This window comes from Ovis aries, chromosome 2 (genome assembly GCF_016772045.2).
Source record: "Ovis aries strain OAR_USU_Benz2616 breed Rambouillet chromosome 2, ARS-UI_Ramb_v3.0, whole genome shotgun sequence".
Lineage (NCBI taxonomy): Eukaryota > Metazoa > Chordata > Mammalia > Artiodactyla > Bovidae > Ovis > Ovis aries.
The window spans coordinates 48,345,919-48,368,415 of NC_056055.1; the positions used below are offsets into that span (position 1 = coordinate 48,345,919).

The 22,497-nt window shown below is 41.7% G+C and overlaps 1 protein-coding gene across 3 annotated transcripts in view; it reads left to right on the forward strand.

The window, feature by feature from the left end:
- Nucleotides 1–22,497, forward strand: part of LOC105607546 (dolichyl-diphosphooligosaccharide--protein glycosyltransferase subunit 1-like) — a 366,609-nt gene that overhangs the window by 326,085 nt on the left and 18,027 nt on the right. For 2 of the 3 annotated variants that reach the window (XM_060409244.1, XM_060409243.1), the window contains one exon: nt 1–22,497. This exon is cut by the window's right edge and continues 18,027 nt beyond it. In XM_060409244.1, the coding sequence (XP_060265227.1) occupies nt 14,274–16,100 (1,827 nt within the window). In that variant the 5' untranslated portion in view covers nt 1–14,273 and the 3' untranslated portion in view covers nt 16,101–22,497. The other variant, XM_060409245.1, reaches the window with a different exon arrangement.

Genomic DNA, 22,497 nt, shown 5'->3' on the forward strand with positions numbered 1-22,497 from the left:
ATGTCGCTGTGTTTTAGCCTGGAATTCATCATCTCTCTGATACATCAACATTGACATATTACATCTTCATCTCTTATTATAGAAAATGGAAATGAAACTAGAATGTGAACATGTTGAATGAATCGGACTCCCCAGAGATTTGGGGGAGAAGAAAAACTCCCACTCGCCTTTGACTTCTGGATTTCTTGTTTCCCTCATGTTTGGATTGCACTTTAAGAAGTCCATCTGGAGGTTCACTTTTTTATATTTTGCAAATGCAAGTAGAGCTTATTATCAAAAAACAAACCCCTAAAAGAAGAAAAACCTGTGAGCAGGGATTGGGCGGGGGTGGGGGGGGGGCGCGGGCATGGTCAGAGAATCACCTCAGAAATCCAATGATGGTATTTAGGGTTAAATACCAGAGATTAAATTCCATCTATTGCTGGGCTTGACTTTGCCAGTCTGTTAGTTTGGGTGAATGCATGGATATGTTTAGCTGCTGCTTCTATCTATTAAGCTCTTCGTTTAGAAGATGAGTTTGGGTGGGTGTCAACCCCTGCAAATGTCATCAAGCCCGTAATGCCTCCATAGCACTGAGTTATCAAAGCAGCACTGCCACAGTCTGTATGAGACTTCACCCCACCAGTATACTTCTTTCCTTTTTCTGGCCTCAGGCAAACATTCTTAGGATTTCAGGATCCTATTATATGTTGAGCGAGTTGCGTTCTTCTTGAATTCCTTACGAAGTCACTCTGGTCCATGGAGATTAGAAGTTTAAACTTTGAAGGCCATACCTCATCGAGTTCTCTTCACTTTGGCTCCCCAGCCATTTCTGTCGCAGCCAAACTTAATCCTCTTCAGACATATCAAGCCAACCATCAGTCAAGGGGGTCTTTATTTCCTCACACATGCTACAGAGATTAATGCTGCCTGATTTTCTCATATATTCCCTGGCACCCTGACCAGATTCACCTACTGTCTGAGATTGATGTAAATAATGTTTACAACTTGGCCCAAACTTGTTGGCCATTTATAGGAAGAATCTATCTTATTCTAGAATCACAAACGCTCATGCCGTCTTGGCCATAACAGGATAGCCGGATAAAGCATTAGCATCTTAGAATCTCTTTGTAAATTTCCAAGCCCGGGAAAATAAAGAGCATTTGCTTCAGTAGGTCTGAGTAAAACTGTCAGCATTAGGCAGAGACCCATGAAAATAGCATTGGATTTAGAGTTTGCTCTCGAGTTATAGGTAGTTGTACCACCTTCTAGCTGTGCGGTCTTGTACAACTAACATAATCTCCCTGGACGCATGTTCTCATCTGGAAGAAAGTTCTATCATAAGCCCTGCACATACCCCTGGATGATTGGACTAGGGATTATGAGAGTGTCTTAAAAACAATGAAGTGCTATTTAAGTGAGAGCTACCACTATTGTGATGTATAGCACACTATAGGTTGTCTGATGACCATTTACTGCAAGTTTTATGACAGTCCTAAAATACATCAAGTTTTTTTATTTGTATCTCTGAGCCTCAGTTTTCTTATTGTAAAGTGAGGTGAAATGATACTGCATAGCCCACAGATTGAGCAAGTTAATAAGTGTGAGTGGGCCTGGAGTGCACAGGATGGGGGTCTTCTTTCTCTCTTGACACTACTCTGAAACCTGGTAGAGCAGCTGTGCATTATATAGTTTTGAATTCAAGTCTCCAACAAACACCTTTTTGGAAGCTTTCTGGTGATAGGATCAATGACATTGGTGCTCCACTGCTGAAGGCATTTGAGAACTTAGCAAGCACTGTAGTAGGGAGAACTCCTACCCGTCTTCCTGCACGACTCCCAGTCCTGTCCTATCTGAGAGGTTCTGTGCCTTCCATTTCAAGCGGAACATTCAAGAGGGAGTCTTGTCAGAGAAGCTAGACCATGGTAGGGAAGAGACTAGAAACAAAAACAAATGAGGACTATTAAAGAATACTGGGACAGTGAATCTGAAGAAGAGAAGACATAGGGATCCGTGACACAGCTGTCTTAACTTAACCTGAAGGAACTGTTATTTTCCGAACTTTTCAGTGGCAACCCATAGTAAGAAAGACATTTAATATCAAACCTGGTACACATTTACATAAATCTATAAATAATTAAAATACCTTGAAAAACAAAACCTGTCTCTCTCACATACTATAATTCTATTTTTTTCTAATTCTATAATTCTTCTATTAGCCGATCCTATCCTATTTAATTCCATTGATTATAATACTGGATATAATTCCAAATTTTATTTTATAAGCCATTAATTAAAAATATTGCTATGGAAGATACATATTATCCCAGAAGATGGAATTAGGACTTTGAGGCGAAAATTAGAGCAAATTTCAGCTCAAAACAAGGAAGAAACAACTAATAATTAGGCCCATTCAATATAGAATGGACCTCTCAAGTTAGTAACACTCTTGACATTGGATATTTTCAAGATTAGACCTCATTTGTATGCTGGGTCTATAGATTAGGGACTTTCCCACTTCAAATATTTCAAGAGCCCACAATTCACACTAAGCTAAAGGAAAAAAAAAAAGAACATAAAGGAAAGTTTTCAGTTCAATAAAGCTAAAAATAAAGAGGCAGGGATGGGGGCGAGGTGGGTGTTGGGAGATTGTCTTTCCTTAGCTTCTGCCCAGTTAGAGAGAAAACATTCTCTGTTACACTTCTGCTCCCTACTACTGAGTGATCTCCCTTCCTTAGAACAATTTTTCTTGCTGTTGACAGTAGCAGATTTTGAAGCTGTTGCTGCTAAGCTGCTGGGATGTTCCTTTTTCAAATTTTTGGTCACTTTAAGCCTTCATCACAGTTTAGGTAGTTGTCTTTTGAGTGATCTTACAGTCTGTGTCTCTGTATGCTGGGCTTAGCAATGTTAAATGTAGAGTCAGTACAAATGATTGCTTATTGCATAAATGAATGCATGAGTACAGGCATGAATGAAGAAGATTCCACTAGTCTCCTTAAAAGGAGGATCTTTGAGTCACTGATGCATATCTTGATTGGGAAAGTAGTATGTTTAAGAATAAGTAAGAATGGTAACAATTGTTGAAATGTTGACCAGCACTTGATTCCTAGGCATTCTGGAAATTTTTAGAGACACGGACTCCTTTGTGTATCTCATGCAAATTATGGCTTTTATCCTCAGAAAAACATATGCATCTTTGTACAAATTATGTATACAATTTCAAGAGTGCAGTTATTCTCTCTCGGGCCTAATGTTAGGCTTAACAATTAGGTCTGACTCAAATGGAAATGCTTTGTAATTTTGTCTTGGCTTAAGCAAGTAGGATTTTGGAGAGAGCAGAATGCTTCATTACTATGTACCCGATACATGTTCAGTGTTTTATTTATAATACTTCATTTACTTTACATAATAATCATGTGAAGCATTGTGTTTTATATATATGATGCTTTTTCCACGATCCAGTGCATGTTGGCCATTTGATCTCTGGTTCCTCTGCCTTTTCTAAAACCAGCTTGAACATCAGGGAGTTCATGGTTCATGTATTGCGGAAGCCTGGCTTGGAGAATTTTGAGCATTACTTTACTAGCATGTGAGATGAGTACAATTGTGTGCTGGTTTGAGCATTCTTTGGCATTGCCTTTCTTTGGGATTGGAATGAAAACTGACCTTTTCCAGTCCTGTGGCCATTGCTGAGTTTTCCAAATCTGCTGGCATATTGAGTGCAGCACTTTCACATCATCATCTTTCAGGATTTGAAACAGCTCAATTGGAATTCCATCACCTCCACTAGCTTTGTTCATAGTGATGCTTTCTAAGGCCCACTTGACTTCACATTCCAAGATGTCTGGCTCTAGATTAGTGATCACATCATCATGATTATCTGGGTCGTGAAGATCTTTTTTGTACAGTTCTTCCATGTATTCTTGCCACCTCTTCTTAATATCTTCTGCTTCTGTTAGGTCCATACCATTTCTGTCCTTTATCGAGCCCATCTTTGCATGAAATGTTCCCTTGCTATCTCTAATTTTCTTGAAGAGATCTCTAGTCTTTCCCATTCTGTTGTTTTCCTCTATGTCTTTGCATTGATCACTGAAGAAGGCTTTCTTATCTCTTCCTGCTATTCTTTGGAACTCTGCATTCAGATGCTTCTATCTTTCCTTTTCTCCTTTGCTTTTCACCTCTCTTCTTTTCACAGCTATTTGTAAGGCCTCCCCAGACAGCCATTTTGCTTTTTTGCATTTCTTTTCCATGGGGATGGTCTTGATCCCCGTCTCCTGTACAGTGTCACGAACCTCATTCCATAGTTCATCAGGCACTCTATCTATCAGATCTAGGCCCTTAAATCTATTTCTCACTTCCACTGTATAATCATAAGAGATTTGATTTGGGTCATACCTGAATGGTGTAGTGGTTTTCCCTACTTTCTTCAATTTGAGTTTGAATTTGGTAATAAGGATTCATGGTCTGAGCCACAGTCAGCTCCTGGTCTTGTTTTTGTTGACTGTATAGAGCTTCTCCATCTGCGGCTGCAAAGAATATAATCAATCTGATTTCGGTGTTGACCATCTGGTGATGTCCATGTGTAGAGTCTTCTCTTGTGTTGTTGGAAGAGGGTGTTTACTATGACTAGTGCATTTTCTTGGCAAAACTCTATTAGTCTTTGCCCTGCTTCATTCCACATTCCAAGGCCAAATTTACCTGTTACTCCAGGTGTTTCTTGACTTCCTACTTTTGCATTCCAGTCCCCTATAATGAAAAGGACACCTTTTTTGTGTGTTAGTTCTAAAAGGTCTTGTAGGTCTTCATAAAACCGCTCAACTTCAGTTTCTTCAGCGTTCCTGTTTGGGGCATAGACTTGGATAACTGTGATATTGAATGGTTTGCCTTGGAGATGAACAGAGATCATTCTGTCGTTTTTGAGATTTCATCCAAGTACTGCATTTCAGACTCTTTTGTTGACCATGATGGCTACTCCATTTCTTCTGAGGGATTCCTGCCTGCAGTAGTAGATATAATGGTCATCTGAGTTAAATTCACCCATTCCAGTCCATTTTAGTTCGCTGATTCCTAGAATGTCGATGTTTACCCTTGCCATCTCTTGTTTGATCATTTCCAATTATCTGCTTTATTGACTATGCCAAAGCCTTTGACTGTGTGGATCACAATAAACTGTGGAAAATTCTGAAAGAGATGGGAATACCAGACCACCTAACCTGCCTCTTGAGAAATGTGTATGCAGGTCAGGAAGCAACAGTTAGAACTGGACATGGAACAAAAGACTGGTTCCAAATAGGAAAAAGAGTACGTCAAGGCTGTATATTGTCACCCTGCGTATTTAATTTCTATGCAGAGTACATCATGAGAAACACTGGACTGGAAGAAACACAAGCTGGAATTAAGATTGCCGGGAGAAATATCAATAACCTCAGATATGCAGAAGACACCACCCTTATGGCAGAAAGTGAAGAGAAGCTAAAAAGCCTCTTGATGAAAGTGAAAGAGTAGAGTGAAAAAGTTGGCCTAAAGCTCAACATTCAGAAAACGAAGATCATGGCATCCGGTCCCATCACTTCATGGGAAATAGATGGGGAAACAGTGGAAAGGGTCAGACTTTATCTTTTTGGGCTCCAAAATCACTGCAGATGGTGACTGCAGCCATGAAATTAAAAGACACTTACTCCTTGGAAGAAAAGTTATGACCAACCTAGATAGTATATTCAAAAGCAGAGACATTACTTTGCCGACTAAGGTCTGGCTAGTCAAGGCTATGGTGTTTCCAGTGGTCATGTATGGATGTGAGAGTTGGACTGTGAAGCAGGCTGAGCACCGAAGAATTGATGCTTTTGAACTGTGGTGTTGGAGAAGACTGTTGAGAGTCCCTTGGACTGCAAGGAGATCCAGCCAGTCCATTCTGAAGGAGATCAACCATGGGATTTCTTTGGAAGGAATGATGCTAAAGCTGAAGCTCCAGTACTTTGGCCACCTCATGCGAAGAGTTGACTCACTGGAAAAGACTCTGATGCTGGGAGGGATTGGGGGCAGGAGGAGAAGGGGACGACCGAGGATGAGATGGCTGGATGGCATGACAGACTCGATGGACGCAAGTCTGAGTGAACTCCAGGAGATGGTGATGGACAGGGAGGCCTGGCGTGCTGCGATTCATGGGGTCGCAAAGAGTCAGACACGACTGAGCGACTGAACTGAACTGAACTGATATGATCTTCACATGATATACCCTGCATATAGGTTAAATAAACAGGGTGACAATATCCAGCCTTGACGTGCTCCTTCCCAATTTTGCACCCACGTAAGGTTCTACCTGTTGCTTCTTGACCTGCACACCAATTTCTCAGGTCTCTCTGGTACTCCCATCTCTTTAGGAATCTTCCACTCTTTGTTGTGATCCACACAGTCAAAGATTTTAGTGTAGTCAATGAAGCAGAAGTAGATGTTTTTCTGGAACTCCCTAGCTTTCGCTATGAACCAACGAATGTTGGCAATTTGATCTCTAGTTTCTCTGCCTCTTTGACACCCAGCTTGTGCATCTGGAAGTTCTTGGTTAACATACAGTTGAAGCCTAGCTTGAAGGATTTTGACCATCACTTTGCTGGCATATGAAATGAGTACAATTGTGTGGTAGTTTGAACATTCTTTGGCATTTCCCTTCTTTGCGATTGGAACGAAAACTGACCTTTTCCAGTCCTGTGGCCACTGTGACTGAACAACAACAACAAGGCTTTTTTTGTATAGTTTTTCTGTGTATTCTTGCCACTTCTTCTTATTCTCTTCTGCTTCTGTTAGGTCCTTACCATTTCTGTCCTTTATTGTGCCCATCCTTGCATGAAATGTTCCCTTGATATCTCCAATTTTCTTGAAGAGATCTCTAGTCTTGCCTATGCTATTGTTTTCCTCTACTATTTACACTGTTCAATTAAGAAGGCCTTCATATCTCTCCTTGCTAGTCTCTGGAACTCTGAATTCAGTTGGGTATATCTTTCCTTTTCTCCCTTGCTTTTTGCTTCTCTTCTTTCCTCAGCTGTTTGTAAAGCCTCTCAGACAACTACTTTGCCTTCTTGCATTTATTTTTCTTTGGGATGGTTTTGGTCACTGCCTCCTGTACAGTGTTATGAAGCTCTATCCATAGTTCTTCAGACACAGATCTGATTGATCCCTAGAATCTATTCATCACCTCTACCATATAATGATAAGGGATTTGATTTAGGTCATACCTAAATGACCTAGTGGTTTTCCTTACTTTCTTCAGTTTAAGCCTGAATTTTGAATTAAGATTTCTGGGAGAAAAATCAACAACCTCAGATATGCAGATGAAACCACCCTAGTGGCAGAAAGTGAAGAGGAACTAAAGAGCCTTTTGAGGGTAAAGGAGGAGAGTAAAAAAGCTGGCTTAAAACTCAACATTCAAAAAACTAAGATCATAGCATCCAGTCCCATCACTTCATGTGCAAGTAGAAGGGGAAAAAGTGGAAGCAGTGACAGATTTTATTTTCTTGGGCTCCAAAATCACTGCAGACAGTGACTGCAGCCTTGAAATTAAAAGACACTTGCTCCTTGGAAGGAAAGCTATGACAAATCTAGACAGAGTATTAAAAAACATCACTTTGCCGACAAAGGTCCACATAGTCAAAGCTATGGTTTTTCCAGTAGTCATGTATGGGTGTCACAGTTGGACCATAAAGAAGGCTGAGCACTGAAGAATTGATGGTTTCAAACTGTGGTGCTGAAGAAAACTCTTGAGAGTGCCTTGGACTGCGAGATCAAACCAGTCAACCCTAAAGAAAATCAATAATGAATATTTTTTGGATGGACTAATACTAAAGCTGAAGCTCTAATACTTTGGCCACCTAATGCAAAGACCCAACTCATTGGAGAAGACTTTGATTCTGGGAAAGATTGAAGGCAGGAAGAGAAAGAGACAATAGAGGATGAGATGGTTAGACAGCATCACCAACTCAATGGACATGAATTTGAGCAAAGTCTGGGAGATAGTGAAGGACAAGGAAGCCTGGCGTGCTGCAGTCTATGGGGTCACAAAGAGTCAGACATGACTTAGGGACTGAACAACAACAATGTGATCTTCATATATGTGAATATATAGAATAATATATGTACACATATATACATATACTATATATAATCTTCATATGCAGAGATAATATGCATATGCACACACATATATACATGTGCAAAGAAAGTCATATTTGTACCACCCTTTCTTCTTCCCTGTCCTTCTCTTCCCTTAAGCATTCAATAAATTGTTTCCATCTCCTCTTCCCTTTTGGTCTCAGAATTTAAAACACAAAAATATTGTTCAGCGCTTGTCTTTAGAGAAGCTCACTCTCACCTGGTGACTTCTCTAAAACAAAAGGCTAGTTAACTTGCTGGGGCAGGAACATAGACTTTTTCTATTTCTTTGCTGATGAGGTAGGTATTGAGAAACAAGACACACGTCAGTTTTCAACTGATTCTTCTGTTATATTCTCAAAGTGCCCTGAATAATTTAAGGACACAAAAATAAACAAGACTTAGTTCTTGCCCTCAAGAAGTTCACAATGTAGTTTGAGTTAAATTATATTGTTTAGTTATAATCCAATAAAAAATAGCTTAATAAATAGCTCTGGACCACTGGAGCCTAAGGATATATTTATTAATATCCTTCATGAATAAATGGGGTACATCACGGGGTCTATTGAGTATTGTGTGCCAACAAGTCCTGGGGAGTGAAGTCTGGTGTACAGGGTTCCAAGTCATTGATATAGACTGCTTAAACCAGGGTTATGGAGGAAGTCACCCAGGAACACTTTGGAGAGTGAGAGGATTGACTGAAGCCAGAATACAGAGCAATGGGACCACTTACCCAGTGGGATAGGAAGAGGATCAACAGTGGGACACTGAAAGGGAGCAACCAGACTGAAGGTAGGAGCAGAACAAAAAGAGAGTGTTGTTAAAAGCCAGAGGAGGGGATTTTAAGAAGAAAGATGAGGCCAGTAACATCATGCCACAGGAAGAAAGTAAGAGAAGTCTAGAAGAGTTAATGGACTTGGCTTTCAAGAGTTCATGGTGATACGAGCAAGAGCAATTTCTGTGAAGTGGTGAAGTGGAAACCCATTGCTGCGGGTTGTAGAGTAAATGGGAGGTGAAGAAGGTGAGAGTGGAAATATGTACCAGTGGTTCCCAAATGCTGGACCATGGACTCAGCTGCATCAGAGTCACTGGTGGGGCATTAGGAAATGTAAATCCTTGGCCTCAACCCCACATTTCCTGATTTAGTGAGTCTAGGGTGGGTCTCAAGGATTCATAGTTCTAAGAGAACCGTTAAGAGTATGAAGTCCATGAGGAAAGATCTTCCTTGTCTCATTCACCATTGTACCTCCAGGAGTTAGATCAGTTTCTGCCCATTAAAGTTTCTCAGTAACTATGTAGAATAGCAGCCCCATAGCTGAACTATTGGCATCAGCTACTTCCAAAGGTTGTCAACTAGGCTGAACCATATGAAATGACCATTTTTTGTGGGTCACAAATAGTCAAATTGGGGCAATTTCATGTAGTTTAATATCTTATTAATAAAATAGATGATATAAAAATTATGATATTCATCTCATGGGAGCCAACAGAAACTTTAGAATTATAAAGGGATCCTATAGTAGCCAGACTCCAAAATGATCTTCCTGATCCTCACTTCATGATATTCATGTATGAGTGTAATGCTCTCCCCCTGAGTTTGGGTTGGACATAGAGAATAGAATACTGCAAAAGTGGTGGTATGTCACTCTTAATAGGTTAAAAAGAGACTGCAGCTTCCTTTTTGGGTATATTCTCTCTGTCTGTCTTGGATCATTCAGTCCAGGGGAACCAGCTGCCACATCATAAAGACACTCAGGCAGCCCATGGAGATCACCGCCCATCCCCACCATGGGGGAATAGAGGCCTCCAGCCACCAACCACAGGAGACAGCCTGGAAGAGGATTCCAGCGCCAGTCAAGTCTTGAGATGCAGCTTTGCCAGAGTCTCCCAGTTAAGCTGCTGCCATATTCCTGACCCTCTGAAACTGGATGAGAACTTAAATGTTCACTGTTACAAATTGCTATGTCTAGAGGTGGTTTACTCCCCAGCAATAGATAACTAATAGAAGCCTTCATTTTCAAGATGCTAGGAACTGATGGTTGAGTAGTTTTTACTTCAGCATACTTTCACATATATCCTGTAAGTTTTTCAAGACAAGCTTTAATTCCTTTTCATTATTGAGGAATTCGAGTCATACGCATTGGTAGAGAAAGTATTTTATTTGGAATCAGAAGATGCCATTTATTAGCTGCATAATCCTGCAGATCACTTAATTTCTCTGAGCTTGTCTTTCTTTTTAGACAAAATGCAGATTACCACAATACCCCTTGTCTTAATGTTTATTGTAGGGATTAGATTATGAGTACAGTGGGTCAACTCTAAAGTGCTAATTTTAATAGATGATAGAATTAATCACCTTTCACCAATGATAAGTCAATCAAGGTCACACAGCTAGTCGGTTGCAGAATAGGAACTTGCACCAAAGTCTCCTAACAGTAGCTAAGGACAGGGCTTACATAATTTGGCGCAAGCCACCTTTACTATACGAACCTCAATTTCCCCATACATAAAATGAATAAAATGAACCAAGTGATACAGGGTTAACAGGCATTGATCAGAACCTAAGGAAAGAATGCTTGTCCAGATGCCTAAGTCTCCAGAGAGCCAGGGTGAGGTGTGTATCTGACATCCCTGGGGTTTCAGGGCCTGGCCAGACTGAGAGCTGAGGCAGCAGGAAGCTTTGTGATGTGCTCAGTGTAGGTGGCAGCCTTGGTGTCATGCAGAGGCACCTTGGTGTTGTGCAGAAGTTGTTGATACCACTGCCAGGGAAGACGGGGCTCATTCTTCTACTTGTGCTGCCGGCCCCACAGCCCCTGCAATAACATGCTATCCTTTGTCACTTCAAACCCATATACTTCAGATTTGTGCTGGTGCCAGGAGAATTCACAATGAATTCAGTCTCCATTCATTCAGGAAATCACGGCTTTGGAGCTTCTATAGAAGACAACGAGCATCACATTTCAAATCAGGCTGAGAAGGTCAGGATTCAAGTTAGTGTTTGGAGTTGTATAAGACAGGTAATAATACTGTTAACTAAAGTTTGTATAGCACTTTAAAGTTTACAAAGCACACACTATATATGTTCTCATTCAAAGTTCAGTGTCCTCATTTTCAGCTAAGAAACTAAGCTTCAAGGGGATCAGATAATTCATGGCAGAATCAACTTGAACTCTGGTGAAAGTTTTCCAAATTGTATCCTCTTTCCACTGGATATTCTTGTACCTGTCAATCTCTGTTTCCTATTTCCCACAGTGGTGATTTTGTTATTGTTGCTGGCCTTGTCTTTTAAGAGTAAAAGCTCCTCAAAAGCAGACAAAAAGAAAGATATGATTATGATCACACATCATGAGGGAGAAGATTTATAATCTGAGATGCCTGACAAGTGAGTGAGTGCACACTGTGGCAGGCACACACTAGTCTGTATACCACTAAACATCTCTATGAATGTGGAAAATTGATGGCTGATTCCTGTATATACATGACTTTGTGGTTGGAGAATCAAGGGCCTCTTTGTAGGAGCCAAAAGAACTGGGTTTTCTCTTTCTTTCCTAAATGCTGATGCTACTATGGCATCCCTGGTTTTGGGGGGGGGGGGGGCGGCAATGTGGAACAAACTAAGGAAGGATGGAAGGTCAGGAATAGGTAAGAGTTGGCCCAGGGCTGAGATCACTGACTGGAGAGGTAGCTGCTACAGCAGACAATGCTTGGGGGTTTGGAAAAAGGCAGATCTGATGGAAATCCCAGTTCTACCTCTGGAGGACCGTGTGGCTTTGGGCAAGTCACAACACTTTCTCTGTTCCTTGTTTTCACAACAAAAAATCAGTGACAGTACTGTTGCCTGTTCTGGGTACCTATTTGTTTTGACTGTCCCATGAGATCTCATGCTATTGGATAGGGCTTTAGGGCAGAGGTTGGCAAACTATAGGCTGTGGGCTAAATCCAGCCTAATGCCTATTTTTGTAATAGAGCATGAGCAAAGAATGCTTTTACATTTTACACTTTTAAGTAGCTGCAAAAATATCATACACACAGAGGAAACCAGAATTGGAAGACACATGTACCCTAATGTTCATCACAGCACTGTTTACAATAGCTAGGACATGGACGCAACCTAGATGTCCATCAGCATATGAATGGATAAGAAAGCTGTGGTACATATACACAATGGAATATTATCAGCTATTAAAAGAACGCATGCCAGTCCAGGTTCAATGCATGATACAGGATACTTGGGGCTGGTGCACTGGGATGACCCAGAGGGATGGTATGGGGAAGGAGGTAGGAGGGGGGTTCAGGATGGGGAACACATGTACACCCATGGCAGATTCATGCTGATGTATGGCAAAACCAATACAATATTGTAATTAGCCTCCAATTAAAATCAATAAATTTATATTAAAAAAAAAACATTTGAATCAGTTCTAATGAGGTGGATTAAACTGGAGCCTATTATACACAGTGAAGTAGGTCAGAAAGAAAAACCACCAATACAGTATATTAATGCATATATATGGAATTTAGAAAGATGGTAACGATGACCCTATACGCGGGACAGCAAAAGAGACACAGATGTAAATAACAGACTTTTGGACTCTGTGGGAGAAGGCGAAGGTGGGATGATTTGAGAGAATAGCATTGAAACATGTATATTGCCATATGTGAAATAGATCACCAGTCCAAGTTCGGTGCATGACACAGGCCAGTGCACTGGGACAACCCTGAGGGATGGGATGGGGAGGGAGATGGGAGGAAGTTTAGGATAGGGACACATGTACACCCATGGCTGATTCATGTCAATGTATGGCAAAAACCACTACAATATTGTAAAGTAATTAGCCTCCAATTAAAATAAATAAATAACAAACAAACAGGGAGAGTAGTAAAATTGTTATCAACCTGAAACTATTTTTAAGCAAATAAAAAAGCAAGTAGCAGAAAAGAAAAAGAACAATATTTTGTGATACATGAAAATTTTATAAAATTAAATTATATGCATATGTAATTATATATATTATATAACATTTGTAAGTGTAATTATATAATATGTAAATGTAATATGCCTGTTATATAATTTATTTAAATGTAAATTTATGTACATATATACATATATTTAGATATAAATATGTTTATACATAAATATAAAATTAAGTTTTGATATTCTAAAAATGTTTTGCTAGACTACAGTCATGTTTATTAATTGACTATCATTGTCTACACTATTTTCATGGTACAATAGCAGAGTTGAGTAGTTGTAACAGAGATCATATGATCTGTAAGCCTAAAATAGTTACCATAAGGCCCTTTACAGAAAAAATTGTCTGACCCTGCTTTTACAAGGCTTATAGTTCTCATATAACACTGTGGGGTAAGCAGAGAAGTGGTGTTTCTCTTTTTTACATGTGAGAAAAGAGACTTTGAGAGAAAAAGTGAATCAATTAATGCCACATAGCTTAAAAAAAAAAAAAAGGAATTTATACTGGAGCCCAAACTGCAAGTGACATTGTCTTAATCCCTACCCAAGTTTGTAGACTTTGGTTAAACAGTACACAAATAATGGATCAAGTGGTGTGAGGGAGATTAGCAAATAGGTTATAAAGCCAAAGCAAGGGAGAACAGTTTATAAATGCAGGAACCCAAACATCTGGGCCACTAGAGTAAACATTCTTGTACTTTCAAAATATGCAAGAGGCAATGTGATTAGTAACAAGCATAAAGGAAATCTTCCAACTCACCAGTGAGTAAAGAAGTACAAGAAGATTTTAATGAGATACTATATTCATTCTAAATTAGCAAAAATGTTAGATAATCACGTCTGATAGAGGTGATGTGCTGAAACTGGAATAGTTACTTACAGATTGCTTATAGTACTGTAAAGTCATTACAGATACCTCAACAAGAATCAGTATCACTGATTCTCGTTGATGTATGACAGAAAACCACAAAATTCTGAGAGCAATTATCCTTCAATTAAAAAAAAATTAAAAAGCAGACACTATTATTGAAAAGAAAAAAAAAAAAAACTTACCTCGTTAAATACTAACTGTGGGGCCCTGGGCGCCGCCATCTTGGGGAACTGAGTGGCCCAATGAGCCGCTGCCCTGTGGGGAACGCAGGGCACGCACACGCAGGCAGGGCTCAACTAGGTCACGGCTATGGAGGCGCCCGCAGTCCACCTGCTGCCGTTGCTGCTGCTGTTTGCGTCCTGGGCCCTGGAGCCAGGCAGCACCTCTGCGGAGGCTCCGCCACTGGTCAACGAAGAGGTGAGGCGCACGGTGGACCTGAGCAGCCACCTGGCCAAGGTGACAGCCGAGGTGGTCCTGGCTCACTCGGGCAGTGACTCCTCGCCCCACGCTGCCTCCTTCCTGGTAGCGCTGGAGCCAGAGTTGGAGGCCCAGCTGGCACACCTCGGCGTGCAGGTGCCGGGAGTGGATGAGGAAACCAACAGTCTGGAAGTACAGGAGACCAAAATTAATGGTAAAAGCGGGAGATTCTTCACAGTCCAACTCCCAGTTGCTCTCGATCCTGGGGCCGAGGTTTCAGTCGTTGTGGAAGCCGTTTATACCCACGTGATTCAGCCATTTCCAACCCAGATCACGCAGTCTGAGAAACAGTTTGTGGTGTTTGAGGGGAACCATTATTTCTACTCTCCCTACCCGACCAAGACGCAAACCATGCGTGTGAAGCTTGCCTCCCCAAACGTGGAGAGCTATACCAAATTGGGCAACCCCATGCGCCACGACAATCTCCTGGATTACGGCCCTTTCCACGACATCCCTGCCTATAGTCAGGATAGTTTTAAAGTACATTCTGAGAACAACAGCCCTTTCCTGACCGTCACCAGCATGACCCGAGTCATCGAGGTCTCACACTGGGGTAATATTGCTGTGGAAGAAAACGTGAACCTGAAGCACACAGGGGCTGTGCTGAAGGGGTCTTTTTCGCGTTATGATTATGACAGATGGATAGATAGTGGCATCTCCTCCATCCATTCTTTTAAGACCATCCTTCCTGCCTCTGCCCAGGATGTTTATTACCGGGATGAGATTGGCAGCATTTACACCAGACAACTCCTTATTTTGGATGACTCGGTGGAGATGGAAATGAAGCCTCGTTTCCCTCTCTTTGGCGGATGGAAGACTCATTACATCATTGGCTACAACCTCCCAAGCTATGAGTACCTCTATAATTTGGGAGACCAGTATGTGTTGAAGATGAGGCTTGTGGACCACGTGTTTGATAAACAAGTGATAGACTCTCTGACTGTGAAGATCATCCTCCCTGAAGGGGCCAGGAGCATCCAGGTGGACAGTCCCTATGAGATCAGCCGAGCCCCCGACGAGCTGCACTATACCTACCTGGACACATTTGGCCGCCCTGTGATCGTGGCCCACAAGAAAAACCTGGTGGAAGAGCACATTCAGGACATCGTGGTGCACTACACCTTCAGCAAGGTGCTCATGCTACAGGAGCCCCTGCTGTTGGTGGCTGCCTTCTCCATTCTGTTCTTCACCATCATCATCTATGTCAGGCTGGACTTATCCATCACAAAGAATCCAGCTGCAGAAGCCAGGATGAAGGTGGCTTGCATAACAGAGCAGGTCTTGACCCTGGTCAGCAAGAGACTAGGTCTCTACCATCACTTTGACAAGACAGTCAGTAGATACAAACAGTCCCGGGATGTGTCCAGCCTCAACAGTGGCAAGAAGAGCCTGGAAATGAAGCACAAGGCTTTGACCAGCGAGGTGGCAGTGCTGCAGTCCAGGCTGAAAACTGAGGGCTCCAACCTGTGCGACAAAGTGAGCGAAATGCAAAAACTGGACACGCAGGTCAAGGAGCTGGTCCTGAAGTCAGCAGTAGAGGCCGAGTGGCTGGTGGCCGGCAAGCTCAAGAAAGACATCTACATCGAGAATAAAAAGCTCATTTCAGGAAAGCGACGGGAGCTGGTCAGCAAGATTGAACACATCCTGGATACCCTGTAGCCCTCCAGAGGGCAGGGTGGGCAGTGAACATGGAGGCTAGCAGATTATGGCTTCTGTATTTTGCAAAAGGTCTTCAAGGAAGAGAGAAGCCAGGCCTTGCCTCAAGCAACACAAGAAGCTTAGTTTTTATCCCTAAAATGTTCTTAAAAAACAAAACAAAACACCTAGATATCATTTAAAACAAAATATCTTTGAATTTTGAACAAAGAAGTTTTTGAGTTGGCTTTGTTTGTTCTTAAGCCTAGGATATTCTTTTCACCTCAAGCCCCTTGTTTTACACCCTTCTAATTCCTGAGATTTGGATATTTTACAAGCATGTGTATGACCACTAAAGACTAGATAGCAAGGCAGAGATAAAATTTTATAATGTGAAGTTCAAAAAGCACAATAAAACTTCTAATTTTTCTATGTTTTTTGCTATGAAAAGTTATGTCTGTACTAGTACAAGGAGCAGTGAAAACAGGTGATTTCTTAAGGTGCTAGCACTCCAAATCCATTGTTGTTACAGCATTGACTAGATGGTAAAAGAACTGGAGGTCCTGTCTCCCCTCCAAGAGATTAGATCTGAGTTGTCTTAGTCACCATGTTGGTTATGCTTATACTGAGACCTCATGCTTCTTTAGGCCAGGATAGTGTCCAGAACTAGGGGCCAGGCTGAGCCCACAGGTAGGGTTGAGGAGGCATTCCTGCCAGAGTTAGACAGGTAAAGGAAGAAGGGGCCAGGAGGTGGTCACGTCTCTGTCAGCAGATATTCATGGAGATCTCTCAGTTTGGGGGTTGCATTATCTTAGAAAGGTTCTGGACTTAGAGTCAAAATTTTGCAACTCAAGACCTGACCTTGAGGCTCGCTCAGGCGTGAGGAAATGTGGTCCAGCACCCAGTTATAGAGGAAGGACTCTGTGTCTCACTCTCTGTTGGACACCAGGAAGACAGGCAGGAATCAAACTCAGCTTTGTTCCTGAGGCGCCCCATCAGGGAACAGCTATAGTACCTGGTATACTGCAGGCAAAAGGAGTGTTAAACTCACTGAAAATGCTCAGAGGAGGAGAGCCCTCTAGCACAGTTTGAACATCTCTGGTTTTTTGAGACTCTCCAGTTAGCTTAATTGACGATAATTTCTGCACTGATTGAACAATAATGTTTATTCTCTAAACACCTAGCTTTTCATTATGGATTTTAATCACAGCCTTATAGAACGTTGTATATGGAAAGCCCTGTGAAGATATTTTGCATCTTTCCAGGATGAAGTCTCCATAGCTCTTCTCTCATTTGTTTTCTTACACTAGACTGCATTTTTCCCATCTTGAAAATCCTGTCTGAGCATAGAGTAACTCTTGGGTTCACATTTTCCCCAACTTCAGTAATTTATCTTTCTACTTCCTCTAAGGGTCATTGGTACCATCTTCTCTGCCTCTTCTTCCCCTTAAGCCCCACTCTGAACTTGCCCAGTGAGATGGTAGCAGGGTTTTTGCTCTTCAGGAGGTATTGGGATAGAGAAGATAAGACGTGTTATCCAAGAACACTAGGGGAAGCAGAGAGTGTGAGACTTGGAAGATGGGTAGGATTTAGGCAGGAGAATAAGGGGCTTATTTGGGGACCTCTCAGTGGCTCAGTTTGGAATTAATCCAGGAGTTGTATCATTTCCATTTTCTGGCAATATGGAGCATGGTATGAGAAATGGGATTTAGGTAGCCTAGGAGAAAAACAGGTCATCTACGCAGATGCTGCAGGGTTTCCCTCCTTGGGCCTGTGAATGTCACAGTGGCTCCTGGAAACCTCAGGACTTGGTTAACAAGTTATTAGGAAATACGAACAATCCCAGTAAAAGTAGCAGTAAAGCTAGATGCTCCTTAAACAGATTCTTCACATTTCTATAGTATAATCATCATTTTAATGATTATTATCTATTGAGTGCCTACGTGAGATATTAGTCTCCATTTTATACGTGAGAGAACTGAGGCTTGCAGAGTTAAGAGACTTACCCAGGATCATACACCTAGTAAGGGTTGTTGGTAGAATTCAAACCCAGGCCCATCATGTCTCAAAGCTTGCACTACTCTTTTGCCTCTGAGTGAGTGAGTGAAGTCTCTCAGTCGTGTCTGACTCTTTGCGACTCCATGGACTGCAACCTACCAGGCTCCTCCGTCCATGGGATTCTCCAGGCAAGAATACTGGAGTGGGTTGCCATTTCCTTCTCCAGGGGACCTTCCCGACCCAGGGATCGAACCCAGGTCTCCCACATTGCAGGCAGACGCTTTAACCTCTGAGCCACCAGGAAGCCCTAGACATGTATAAACTGTCAAGGTGGTGAGGATGGCTCAGTTTAACCACTTACCAGGTGCTTTTCTCCAGGCACTGAGAAGGAACGAGATGTGCCATGGGGCATTTTAAGAAATTATCTATGTGGTGGACCACTAGCACACTAAGACTTTCAGCTGCAGTTAATGAAGGCCCAGCTTCACCTTCTGTGAAGCTAAAACAGGTCACTAGGCCAGGTCTCTCAGGAGTAAGTTATCAAGAGAAGAGATGAGAACATTGATTCTGTCAGTGGAGAAAGAATGCAGCTGCTAACAGCTGCAGAGATGTTGCTAGGAGAATAGCAGTTTACTTCTGGACAATTCTTTGTAGTTAATGGAACTCCTTCCCTTTCATCATTTCATGATCATTGTATTCCAGCCTTGGTTAATGGGGGTAATAATCTCTCTTCTACAAACCTCTACAGCAAATAGAGGCTCAGTGTTAGTCACCCAGTTGTGTCCGACTCTTTGTAACCCCATGGACTGAAGCCTGCCAGGCTCCTCTCTCCATGGAATTCTCCAGGCAAGAATACTGGAGTGGGTTGCCATTCCCTTCTCCAGGGGAACTTCCTGACCCAGGGATCAAACCTGGGTTCCCACACTGCAGGCAGATTCTTTACCATCCGAGCCACCAGGGAAGCCCATAGAAGCTCAGAGATGCTACATAATTTTCCATAGGTAGCACAGCTTGTTAGCAATGCCATTTGCATTCAAGTTTTCAAAAGCCATCCTTCCCACTCCACCCTCCCTTCCATTATATTTCTAAAGTGATTGATGGGAACAGGGTGGTGGCAGTGGCGGCTCTGGCAGCTTGGGATTGAATGCAAGGAACAGGATCACCATGATTCTTCAGAGGCTTTTCAGGTCCACTGTCATTCAATCTGCAGTCTTAGTCTCTCTGAGGAGGAACATAGGTGTTACAGCAGTGGCATCTAATAAGGAACTTGATCCTGTACGGTAATTCTTCATGGACAAGATCAGAGAATATAGAACTAGGCGACAGACATCTGGAGGACCTGTTGATGCTGACCCAGAGTATCAGTAAGAACTGGACAGGGAGCTTTTTAAGCTTGACCGAATATATGGTAAAGCAGACACAAACACTTTCCCTAACTTCACATTTGAAGACCCCAAGTTCAAAGTTATTGAGAAACCACAGTCCTGAATAAATAATGTAAAATTTTTCTGGTAATTTGTGCTGGATTAGTTGTACAATGAATGGGTCAGAAGTAACAATAAACATACATTTCACAGCTGTTTTTTTAAAAAAAAGTGATTGATGGGAGAACCCAAGATGATGCTTGTTAGGAGGAATTGTGTGAAGTGTAAAGAATGAGATAAACAAAATAATTAAGACTAAATACCAGACTCAGTAAGGAAACAGCAGGATCAAAGGAGTTCTTCCTGAGGACAGCATGCCAGAATGGGCTTAGGTGTATCAGCTGCAAATATGGTCCATAGAGGAAATGAAGAGGTGGGAGGGAAATATGTGGAGAAAGGAGTGATGGACTCATGTAAAGAATAGGATAGTAAGTCTACTTCAGGTGGAACCCACTTTGGAGGGACTAAGGAAGGGAGTGGCAGGTTTAACAGAGCAGGGAGGTAAAAGGAGAGGCTGTCTGGAGATCAGGGACTCTTGTTCATTTGTGAGGAAAGTAGAGCCTCCCCACAAGTTTTTAAAGATTGAAATTATACCAAAAAAAGAGTGAAGCTCAACTGTGTAATAGATATCACATAAAACAGAAAGTGGGGAGCATTCTTAGATAAGACATAAAGGCATCAAAACTGGATGCACTCATTATAATTAAGCTACACGTTTTCTAAGGGACATTATTGGGAATGAAAAATTGAATTTAGGGGTCACATCTTTGGAATGCTGTGGGAAGTATTTAGGCTTCCCAGGTGGTGCAGTGGTAAAGGAGCCACCTGCCAGTGCAGGAGACGGAAGAGACAGGAGTTCGATCCCTGGCTCAGGAAGATCTCTGGAGGAGGAAATGTCAACCCACTCTAGTATTCTTGCCTGGGAAATCCCATGGACAGAGGAGCCTGGTGGGCTGTAGTCCATGGCATCACAGAAGACTTGGACACAAGTCATGCACACACTCAGAGACACACAGATGGGAAGTATTTACTCTCATGCCTCCTTGTGTCCTATTCTACTCCTTGCTTGGACTACTGAGGCTGCAAACCAGACTGCCAGCTCTGACTGTTTTTGGATATCAACCAAGTATCATTTCCTTGACTGTGTGCCTTCGTTGGATTCCATGAGCTGTGATGAATAATATAGCTAAAGATGCTAATTATTCTTTAAGAGTACTATTATTGGATATCACAAACCTTTTTATAGAAGTAGCCACGGAACACTCACAATCAGTCCCCAAAGACCCATAAACTGGAGGAAGATGTTTCAAAAGTAAATTTGCTTTTCATATTCTGTGAGAAGTTTAGCAATTTCAGTATCAGAGAGCATTACACGATTAATCTTTAGATTTGTTCTGTAAGACCTCTCAAAATAAATTTGTTACAACTAGTGAATGTAATCATTTAAGAAACTCTTAATTCATAATGATTGTTGGAAGGAGAATGATCATTTGATATAGATATTTTATTATTTTTTTACATTTATTTTTAATTGGAGGATAGTTGCTTTACGATGTTATGTTGGTTTCTGCAGTACAACAACGTGAATCAGCCACAAGTATACATATATTCCCTCCCTCTTAAGCCTCTCTCCCACACACCCCCAAGATCCCACCCCTCAGCCTGGTGCTGTCTGATGATATTTTTTGTAACAGCTTTAATGTCTTTTACTAAGGGTCCACTTTTACTCATTGGGGGTTCTATGTGTTGTGGACTTTATCAGATAAACGAATGACATTATTCTTTAAAGTGTCTTGTATGGGTTTGAGTTCACTACAAACTACGGGTACCAAGAAATATGGGAAGGAGTAGGGACAGATTATAGGGAGCATGTTGCCCAGTGTCCAGATCTGGTTGGGAGGCCAGAAAGGAATTGTTAATGGGCCCCAGCCCAGAAGAACTTAGGTTGGGTGTCAGGCTGGGAGTTGTAGTCATGGGGCAAACCTAGCCTCCAAATGGGAGAGAACAGGAAGGAGGGAGGGCAGGAAAATGCTTTGTATGGGTGGGGAGCTGGGCAGGGTTCTATAGCTTCATGGCCTGCTTTGAAGGATTCTTATCCCCAGGAGTCTTGGACTGAAATCATTTGGACCCAGAGCTTGGTGTTTATAAGTGATCAGGAGCTGATATCTATCTGTGTGTAGAAAGCCTTGGAATCGAATTATACCATGTTTAGGAGCCCATTGAAAAGGGTCTAAAAAATATTTAAATACAGTCATTCATTCAGTATTTCTCTGTGTTAATCTCACTTGTTAATGTTTTTGGTTGTGTTTATAGAAGTCATAAGAAAACAATTTTAGGGCAAAATATTTAGCAGGTGTGTCAGCATGCTGTGGTAACGAGAGCATGAACAGAAAGTCTGGGTTCCAACTCCAGAACCACTGATTGCCATCTGTGGATGGGGGCAGGCACTCTATCTCTATGAGGCTCGCATTCTTCACACACACTGGGGGACTGAGAGAATTCACAGAGTAATAACACCCATAATCAATGAGCTGTGAAAGGTCCTGCATATATAAGGTAGTGATACTAGTAATAAGTGACAGTCTGGGATTCAAAATCCTGGCTATAGAATTTACCAGGTCTGTAACCTTTGCCAAGTAAGTTAGCATCTCTGAGACTCAGTTTTCTCAACTGTTAAGGGAAATAATAACTGAACATCTAACTCCTAGGGTTCCTGCAAAAGTTAAATGAAATGGCCCAGAATATGTGCTCAGTAAATGTGACTATAATGATGTACATATAAAAAGCACTTTATTGAGGTTTGATTGACATGTAAAAAGCTCTACCCAGGAAACCATCAAGGCTGAAAACATATCCATCCTCTCCTAAAGTTTCCTCCCACTCAGTTTTTATTATTGCTATTATTTTATGGTAAAAATACTTAATATAAGATCTGTGTTGTGCTGTGCTTAGTTGCTCAGTCATGTCTGACTCTTCGTGACCCCATGGACTGCAGCCTG